Source organism: Anguilla anguilla, chromosome 4 (genome assembly GCF_013347855.1).
Source record: "Anguilla anguilla isolate fAngAng1 chromosome 4, fAngAng1.pri, whole genome shotgun sequence".
NCBI lineage: Eukaryota > Metazoa > Chordata > Actinopteri > Anguilliformes > Anguillidae > Anguilla > Anguilla anguilla.
In genome coordinates this window covers 32,041,838-32,051,909 of record NC_049204.1, presented here as the reverse complement: position 1 = coordinate 32,051,909, position 10,072 = coordinate 32,041,838, and the positions used below count along the sequence as shown (strand labels likewise).

The 10,072-nt window shown below is 42.3% G+C and overlaps 1 protein-coding gene across 1 annotated transcript; it reads right to left on the bottom strand.

Moving 5' to 3' along the window:
* Window positions 1-861: 861 nt before the first annotated feature.
* pcolce2b (procollagen C-endopeptidase enhancer 2b) lies at window positions 862-8,520 on the bottom strand. The gene is made up of 9 exons (XM_035413433.1): window positions 8,194-8,520; window positions 7,680-7,788; window positions 6,593-6,848; window positions 5,333-5,457; window positions 4,888-5,024; window positions 4,206-4,369; window positions 3,598-3,681; window positions 2,621-2,788; window positions 862-1,123 (listed from the first exon to the last, which is right to left on the bottom strand). The coding sequence occupies exons 1-9, from the start codon at window positions 8,262-8,264 to the stop codon at window positions 993-995; spliced, it is 1,245 nt and encodes a 414-aa protein (XP_035269324.1). The 5' UTR covers window positions 8,265-8,520; the 3' UTR covers window positions 862-992.
* Window positions 8,521-10,072: the final 1,552 nt, after the last annotated feature.

Below are 10,072 nucleotides of genomic sequence, written 5' to 3'. Positions count from 1 at the left end.
CTTTCTCTCTCTCCACGTGACTGCTTTACATTCAAACACAAGTGGAGTGATACTGCTAGTGGTCATGTAGGACTGCACTTCATTAACATATCTGAAGCATGCTGCTTTGATAGTGGCCAGTTAAAAGAAGGTTGCCTGATAAAGCTGTTTTGCAGCTGAGTGTTCAGCCATCAGGAACCCAGCAATTGATTAAACACAGCCTCTATTGCATTCACTAAACTATTCTAACTAAAGTATTATTTGAGATATTCACATCCACATTCCTGTGCCTGCATTATGCTCATATGACTTTTGTCAAGAAGGGATCTACCAGATTTTCATAGACAAAATAAACTTGTGATAAGTTTTATTTCAACTGTCCAAAAATCTTTTAATTTAAATTAACATTTATCACTGAGGTTTCATAGGAAAATAATGGCTATGTGTTTCTTAAAGCAAATTACATTACAAACATCAAAATGTTGATGCTAAAAGGAACATAAAAGATAAGGAGTGCTTTACTTCCAAACACAATAAAAACAATTTCAAAGGGGATTTAACTAATTGTTATGCCAGGAAACTATACGTCAACTTATTGCACATTACATCACCACAAACAATACTCCCCTACATTTTGCTCATTCAACATTGCCAGGAAATTGTGACAAAAAGTAGTTTGTAAGATGAAAAGCTGTGACCGCAGTGAAGAGGAGATGGCACTGATGCATTTCTAAAGCATATCCCTTCTGACAAACTGCCCATGTTTGAAACGTTTGAACTCTGCCCACAGTAACAGGTGAACAGTAAGGATTGTCTGACAGAGCCCCCCCCCCAGAGTTTGTTCCTGAAAAGAGAAAAGGTCAGACAAGGTTGTACTGTGCCAGGGCCATACAGTATCTGACCCTGGACCTGCCCTTGCTCAAAGCACCATGCCTGAGGAAGACTGTGGGCAGCACTGAGATGTGCTGGGCGGTAGCTTATGGAGGAGGGCCTGGGAGGGTCGTAGAGCGAGCTCAGCAGCGCTTGCTCTTCAGCACGTTGAGGCTTTTCTGGTTTTTGGCTTTGAAGGCCATCACAAAGTGGTGCGGGGCAATCTTCCCGCGCCCCTCCTCATCCGCCTGTCCCATGATGATGTAATTCAGACCTGTGGAGGTGGCACAGAAAGAGCCTGAATGCAACAGCGGAATGGCGGAGTCATTCGTGGGACATTCAGGAGGACCGGAGATCAGCATCTCAACATCAATACAAACTTGCTATAATGTTTTACCCTATTTACTGTGAACTGCTCATGCTTAATATTTCCAAAGGCATTATATGCAGCACAACGCAATCAACCTCAGATCCAGTGGAGTTTTCTCACATCGAGTGACTTACAATAATTTCTTCAATCAGAGGTCTTGCCTTTTTGAAAAAAGGAAAGCTCCAGAATCAGCAATAAAGAAAGAACCCCTTCTCTTTGCATACCAGCCTGAGGGGTTGTGCTGGCAAGCAGTGCTGTTTTTTCCTATGCATTGAAAGTGCATTTGGGGCACAGCTGTTTAAAGAGACGCCCCAACGGTGGTAGCTTTCATTCAGACTCTTCCAAACACGCTCTCGTATTTGCCTGAAAAGTGTTAACTTTAAAGGCAACTACTCAGTGTTAATTACCCTCTAACACAGTCAAATCCAGACTAGATGTACTCGATTTGAGTTTTAAATAAATTGGACTATTTTATTGTTTCTTTAACCACACTACCCTTCAAACAAGAACGGTTTGGCTTCATTTGACTAGTCACTTTTAGCCATTTACCTGAGGGTCTTAAGCCCTTAAGTGTCATTGCACCTGCATAATACTGAGAGAATCAGTCAACTGAAGTACATCCCATCATAAGGAAGTAAAACAAGTTATGCAACCAATATTTTCTAAATATAAATTTGTACCACTCTTTATATGAAGCTGGCACTGTTATTCAGTAATGACACACAGCATTGTGCAACTGCTCAGTACACTTTCAGGTTAATTAGAAAAAGGACTAGTACTGTGTACTAATTAGAGGTAAATTTAGGACCGGAACCAGCATTGACATTCCATAGGCTTTGAAAAAGGTTGCCCATCCCTGAAAAGGCTTCATTTAAAAAATGTCAGGCAGTCAGTCTGATACAAGAGTTTTTTTTAATCAGACTAAGTAATACTATACATCCATAAAAGGCTAAATCACTTAGCATTTAAAAAAAGAACGAATGCAATGATTATATACAATATAACACATGTACATATAAAAATAAAGTGTACATATATACATAGAGAAAAGATCGCCCTACTCTTTACACTCCGTGAACTTAAAATTACAGGGTTCTGTAGGGTTCTGTCAAAAATAAGTTATTAAAATGAGAATGCTTTACCCTGCCTTTTCGCCATACAACAGATTAAACACCTGAAATTACTTGTTTACTTATGTTGTTATGATACTTGTTTCTCAAGCATGATAAGTTCCTCAAGAATGGTGTCTCAAAACTAAGCTGTCAAGCTAGTTGACCTCACTAATAAGAGCCCAAATCCAAGTCAAATCTCAAGAGAAGGACGTGACCCTGCTGAGAAGAGACAGGACAGCTGGGCGGAGAGTAACTTGGGGGCAACGCCTCCAGCTCCTCCCAGACTCACCTCGTCGGATGAAAGGACACTTCTTGCAGAGGATGACGATCTTGGTGCTCATGGTCTTCCCTGCTTGCTGGATGGCGAGGTTCCCCTCCTTGTAGACATTGATGATGGAGATGGTGGCGTACATGCTGCCTCCCCGCGCCACCGCGGTGATGACCGTGCCCGTTATCACTGGGGACGTAACATACAGAGATTAAGCATGACGGTGGCATCAGCAAGTGCTGCTAGCAGCCCTTAATGATACCGACCCACCACTATTTTAGTAAAGCAACACTCAAGGAATTTAACTGCGAAAGAAGCACGCGGCCTTCGGTATCTGGATCAATCTGAAATGAAATTCATTCATTTCATTACTGATTTACTAAAACATTTAGGAATAAAAAGTACAGTAATAATTTAACAATAAAATAACATATATAAGTGGGTATGTGTGTGCAAATACATTTGTATATTTTATAGTAAAGATATGTGTCAAATTTTGAGAGCCATTAATTTATATTACATTATAATTAAGAATGAGCGTTTACTGTGACCCATACTTCCTTATAATAAATATTTTCAATATTCAAATCCGAGTAAACCTGCTGAGAAATCGCAATTAAATATCTCCTTCATTTCAAGATCTCCTGGACACAAGCACATAAAGTTGTTCCCAGACCAGAAGCCTGCCAAGCTACAGGACTGAATCAACACTTTCATTTACCAACAGTTTACCTACAGTTTAGCCCCGCTGGTTTACACTAAGGTAACTGTGTCCGATACACAAATTCACTGTTCCTTCTGAAAATTCTCAAGGAAGCTTTTGAGAAGCACTGAAACAAAACAGAAGGCCAAAGATAGTGTGGCGCGGGAACCGTGAAAACCAGCTCTTGTTTGAGGGCGAGGACCGTTTTTGGAGCGACGCGGGGGCAGGTCTCGGCCATTTCTCTCACACTCAGGCCCGCGTTTTATGTCTGTGTGGAAATGCAGGGGTTCCTCACCGAAGTTGCTGGAACAGTAATTGCTCTCAAGGGTTCCACTCCTCTTGCATTTCTGCTGGCACAGAGCAGCCGAATACTTCAACGCTGGCGAGACACACAGAGGTACACCTTCACTATATGTGGCCATCGCTTTTACCCTTCCTGCTAACTCTCTCCATTGGATATTCTCAAGGTAAACCTTCTCAGAGGACAGCCCAGCATGTGGGTGGGCAGAAGTCGTGTTAAACTCACAGTGTATTCTGCATGCGTCATTTCTAGAGTAATCCAGCTAACATCTGTTTTAAATGTTATGTCAACTACTTGTACTCATAAGGACCATGCAGAACAGCTAACAGAAAAAAAAGGCAACAGAAAAATAAAGCCCGAATTCACATGTTATTCTAACTGCGAGAAAGAATAAAGCGAGAGAGAGAAGTGAAGCAGCAGACAGTGTGGTAGTGAGCTCACTGATAACTAGCCAAAGCGATTGCCCCAGTTTGTTTTTAATACTGCAGGTTTCGGTTTACACAAAGGGAAAACAATACAGAGAAGCTGATGCAGATAGGGCCCCATCCAATAGAGAAAGAGAACGCGAGCAGAACCAGGGAAGGAAGAAAAACTTCTCCTACTTGCGGCTCTGGTTGTGGGCATCGGGGTGGTGGTGGTTGGGGGCACGGTTGTAGTGGGGAATTTCTTGGGCCTGAATTTGTAGTGGCCGATGAAGCCATCCGCAGTCAGACTCAGGTCTGACAGGAACTGAATTAGGAGCTGGTTCCCAGCAGAGAAGATTGGACTAATAAGATAAGAAGGGTGACAATGTACAGAGTGCAACAGCAAACAAAACATATATGCTTTTAATGCGCACAATAAGGCTGTTAAATACAGTATTCGGCTGTGGAGGTTCTGGCCAGTTTATATCATTGATCAGTAATTTGTTTGAAATTTTAAGGCAGCTTTTAATTTTAAAATATGTAGTCGGACAGAATGGCTAACAGACAGAGAAGGGACCACAGCAGAGAAGGGGGATTGAAGCCCCCCACTCGTGCACGAGAAATCACACGGACAAGAGTCGCCACCCTATGGACCGTGCCACACATCTCCCCAAGGAAGCTTTTCAAACAATAAACCGGGATGTTGAGCTTAGCTTGTGAAGAGACTTGCAAGACATTCAGTGCAGAACACTAATGTGATCCATGTCCTCTGTGTTTAGAGCACAACTACAGAGGCAGATCTGCCACTAGTCAAACCACAGTTTTATTGCCCAAAGGAATTTGGTCACAGCAGCAACACGACCGTTCGTCAGCAACTTACTCTGGAGGACTGTCCCCACAGTATTTCCCAATTCGTTTAGCGTCGTTTATTTCTCCCCCATTGAAAAAGGCCACATAATCATAGCGGCAGTAGTTATCTCGCTCCACGTCAAATTTCTCAAACTTCACCTCGATAATCTGGGAGGGTGGAAAAGTCATTGGAAGGGAGAGAAATGCCATATTAATAAGAACCAAAGGCACAGAGAAGTTTTATGACTACGAGAAAAGGAACAGTACGTCTGAAGCAAATGGGTGCACATTTTACAATTAACCAATTTAGGAATAGAAGAACTACCAAGCTCGGCAGGCTGTTAACGTGATCAACACAATTACATTTCAAAGCTGAATATCAAATGACATTGTACTAGTAGGTTAGCAAGGAAATTAATGTATTTTCAACATATGCTCCACTTAGATACCTGACCATCTGCTAGCAAACATCTCACCTGATTTCGAGGAGCCACAATATGCCAGGAGCACGTGACCCCTGCTGGGTAATCCTTCTCTGGCCAATTTGGCGTCTTGAAGGATCCGGACGGCTTGTCTAAGCGACCTCCGCAGTACTGATCCCCTGTTGAGCAAAACCACACGGACAAACAACATCGACCACTGGAGACTGTTTCAAAGACAACTGAAAGCACAGATCTTCTGACAGCTGATGGGTTGATGGGCACGGCCTCAGTCTTCACTTCACATCAAATTAGAGGGTAATCATGGCTCTCTGGTTAAATGCTGATTTCTTTGTATTTGTGCTTTCAGGCAAGCTCCTATGATACTGAATGGCGCTATCAGGCCTCTGTCTTTAGGTATGGTGTAATCCCCTGCAACGTGTATTTAAAAGAGGGAGTGCATGTTCCCGGTGTCATTAAGTCTCATGGCGAGAACAGGCCCACAATGGCAATAATTAGCTCGTTGTAAGGCTAAACCCACGACTGCTTCTCCTAAATCAATCAGTCATCTGAAGACACACAGTACACATAAGTGATATTTTCACAGAGCACACCAAATGCAGCCTGAATTAAAAGAACATATCTGCACAGCCCTAATAGGAGATGCAGACACAGACCCAGGCACAGCAATTGCATAAAACATGTAAGATCACCACTGACATCAGTGACATCACTGCGAATAAAAAGTATTACACTCTCATCAAAATTCCAGAAAATTTGTAGCAGAGGAGACATTCCCCCGTGAATGAGAAACAGACTGGCCCCAAGCTGTCACTCCAGGAAATGCTTGAGAGAAATTCCATGTCATATTGTGAAATGCTAGCGGCAATCTCTTTCACCCCTCCCCTGCCTCGGACAAGCTATGAGCAAACAGTCCGGCGACAGACCCTAAAATCATTTTTAATGAGCGACAGCAAAAGCACTTTCTCCTTTTCACTCGACGAAGTGCCATAAAGCGCGCATTGACGATTTACTGTGCAGCGAGTATATCCTGGGACATAAATTCTGCCTGTCATCATTTGGGATCCTGCAAGTCCAGGCCATTTTTTCGCAGTACCCCCCTTGTCCTTTCAGACACGCCTTAGTTAGCATGTTGAATAACCAAAAAAATGTTACTGCTATTCTATGCCATTTGAGAAAAAGAGGGCAAAGCTGGGGTGCAAGACTTGAGACTACAGTCCATGCGCCACCCCTGTGCCTCGGAATCCAGGTAGAGGGCCAGGAGCCCACCCACCGTCCTACCGCATCGGTGCTCACCTCGCTCGTGCGGGTGGGCGGCGGAGTAAACCGCCAGGAAGCCGCTTCCGGCAGTGTTGGCATCGGACATCATCTGCACCAGCATCTTGTTGCCAGTGGAGACGAGGGCACCCGGCCGGAAGGTGCCGCAGAAGCGGCCCAGCCGCTGCCTGTTGGCGTGCCCGTTATACACGTCCACGTAGTCGTATCGGCACAGGTTGTCATTCTCCAAGTCGATGGAGCGGAAGGAGAGGACAACCACCTTCCCTTCGGGGACCTGTGGGCAGTCAGTAGAGAGAGCAGAACAATTAGAGGGAGCACAGTCTGCCCATCAGGGAAATAAACAGCACATTCCCAGAACATTTTACACAGCGTAATGCAGTATGTGCTATTTAATGCTGCATAGAGAAGGTACTGTCTAGTAACAGAATCCCTACAAGTGATGTGGATCCTGGTCAAGATGTGAATACTGCTCTCAGTATATAAGTATTCATGATGCATCACTGACACACTAACATAGAACTGAACTGACAGCCTGTCATCCGATTGGTATGACAGATCAAGACCCTGAGGGAACACTTAAATCTACAGCTTGTAAACAGCATCTTAAAACCTCTAAGAAACTGTCAGTCAACTGTGTTATCAAAATGCAATTACATTAAGATCCATTACTGACTCGTGATATCATATGTAATTATGCTCTACAATTACAGGTAGCTATATTTAAATTACTGAATTCCCTCTCAGTCCTTATGTTAAACAAGAGCTAATCCCATAAAAATGTGCAGATATTAACATAACTGCTGCGTTTAGTGTGTTAACACTGTAGTGGTTGCAACATATCTGACAACTTCATCCAATCAAGCAAGCAGTAGCCTATGTATGTCTATTCTAAACATCAAGCAAGAAAAAAATCATGAAGGGACAAGTAAATGTTAAAATACTAGATACTCAGATTACAGTGTATGGGTTAGCAGATAAATGTATATGGCTTTTTTCAGGCATTTTAATTTTGGTACGCATAGTGTTGCAACAGTTTCCTTTTAAATCTCACGCTGTATTACTGTAAACTGACTATGGTCTAAATAAAGATAAAACAGCAACGTACCGTAATTGTCCAAACACATTTTGTATTTGGAGGGTAAACCCCGGGATATCCCTGGCTACCGATGACCCCAGAGTCCCCAGTTATATTTCCGCCACATGTAAATACGGGTCTGAAAACCAATATTGAGGTATAGTCAGGAAGACACTCGACTCATGTGCATGTAAGGTCCAGGGAAATACTCTAAATCACAACACATTATTCGATAATGCGCAAGTGGCACTGTACATCAACACATCTGTCAGTACATTGTTTATTTTTAAGTTACTCCAAATATTGTAGATTGATACTGTAATTTGGATGCGCAAATACGCGTCGGTTTCCAGCCACTTCACGTGCTGGCGCAGTACGTTCTGCCAAAACTCCTAGAAAGCAAATACCTCTTCGTTAATCCAGGCACTGGTACATTTATATTGTTTACATCATAGGCCGAAGCTTCGACAGATCAAAGAAAATGTCATCAACATTAAAAATAGATATATAAAAACATGGAAATAGATTTGAAAACCAACTGTACCTTCGCTGAGTTTGTGCGTGGACTTCAGTTAAAAAAAGCAGACTCAAGGTACAACAAACGATACTCCTCATTTTCAGTGGAGAGGCTACTTTTTTAACGTCAAAAGAATTTCGAAGGTAATACTGTCGCTCGAGTGCGGAGAAAAAGTAAGATTCCTTGAGGGAGTTAACTTGGTTGCAAGCTGGAGCAGATGAATATAGCGTTTGTTCTGAGGGGAGGAGGGAGCAGCCGGCAGCTGCCTCTCCAAAATTTGGGATCAAAGAGATTGGACGTGACGGGGGCGGGGCGGGGCGGGGGTCTCTCGCGTAGCTTCTTTGGATGAACACCTGACATACTTGGATTTAAGCACTCCAGTAGCAACATTCGTATAAAACATTAAGGTTTCTGTCAAGATTGTTATAAGTGTGTGTATTTGTTTGTGCGTGTGTGTCCAAGCGCGTGCGGTCATTACGCCTATTAAATGTCCATTATGTCTCACTAGATACATCATCCATCGATGTTGATAGTAATTCCGAATTTAACACTGCGTTTACTATAAAATACAAAATGAAACTACTTGTGTGGATGTTTAACAGATTGTAATTTGCACATCAGTATTCCTCGGTCAGGAGGACTATTACAGTGTATTTATCGTTGAAAGCAGTGATGAGGATCACGATTGTTGATATGTATTTTATTAAATCGAAACGCACGCTATTCTTCAAGCACGCTTCAAGATGTTTTCACTCACTAACAAACTCTTTTTTTTCAGTCGCGATCTTTGCCTAAATGAAACGCATTTGCAAGAGAATACAACGAAAAGTCACATTTTAAGCCATACTACATTTACTTTAGAATTAAACCCCAAATCTTAGCCTAAATGTATGAAAAGTTAATGAAAATGTACCATCATTATGTGAGTGGCCCCACACGTAAAACACAATATATTTACAAAGTTATTTATATAGTGAAGTTCGTGTTTTGGCTCTGTAACCCAGCACATTGAATTTGAAATGAATCGATGGATATGAGGTTTAATTGTCGACTGTCATCTTTTATTTGACGAATAAATATCATCTTAAATAAAGTCGTCATATCTAGCAATAGGCTGGAAATCGTTGCATTTAATTGCTACCTGAAGTCTGCAACATACAAACATCACCAGACACTTGGTATATTTCCTGGCCTGCTAGGCTTGTATTGCAGCCACTTTCAGGTCCTGTTTATTTTCTGTGCTTTTCGTCTTCAGTGTAGCAGCACGTGAAATGCATTTTCAGTTGGATTGAGGTCAGGTGATTGACTTGACCAATCAAGAATATTCCACTTTTTAACCCTGAAAAACTTATTGGTTCCTTTAGCAGCAGTTTGGCAGTCGTTGTCCAGCTGCAAATTGAAAGACTGTCCAATGAGTGCTGAGGCATTTGATTTGAGCAGATTAGATGTTTCTGATCACTTCAGAATTTATCCTGCTGCCATGCCATCAATGAAGACAAGTGACCCAGTTTCAGTGGCAACCATACATGCCCAAAACAAAACACTACCTTCACCATGTTTCACAGATAAGGGGTGAGGGGTGGGGTGATTTGGATCTTGAACAGTTCCTTTCTTTCTCCAGACTTTTGTCTTTCCTTCACTCTGGTACTGGTGAATACTCATCACATCTATCCACAAGAATTTGTTCCAGACTTCAACAGTTTTTCAGCAAAATGTAGCCAGGCAGTTCTGTTCTGGAGGTTTGCATCTTGCAGTGAACCCTCTGGTTATGCTGATGCTGTCTTCTTTATTTCAGTCTTTGAGACATCTATGCCTGCATCCTAGAGAGAGTTCTTGATCTGTTTAATAGTTGAAAGGGTTTTTTTCCTCATTCTTTGGTCATCCACAACAGTGGTCTTTCCCTGTA

Coding starts and splice junctions, on each gene's coding strand:
- pcolce2b (XM_035413433.1), bottom strand. CDS start 8,264: ATGAGGAGTATCGTTTGTTGTACCTTGAGTCTGCTTTTTTTAACTGAA. Junction 6,849..7,679: donor AATGTGTTTGGACAATTACG/GTACGTTGCTGT, acceptor GACTGCCCACAG/GTCCCCGAAGGGAAGGTGGT. Junction 2,789..3,597: donor TTACTGTTCCAGCAACTTCG/GTGAGGAACCCC, acceptor TTACGTCCCCAG/TGATAACGGGCACGGTCATC.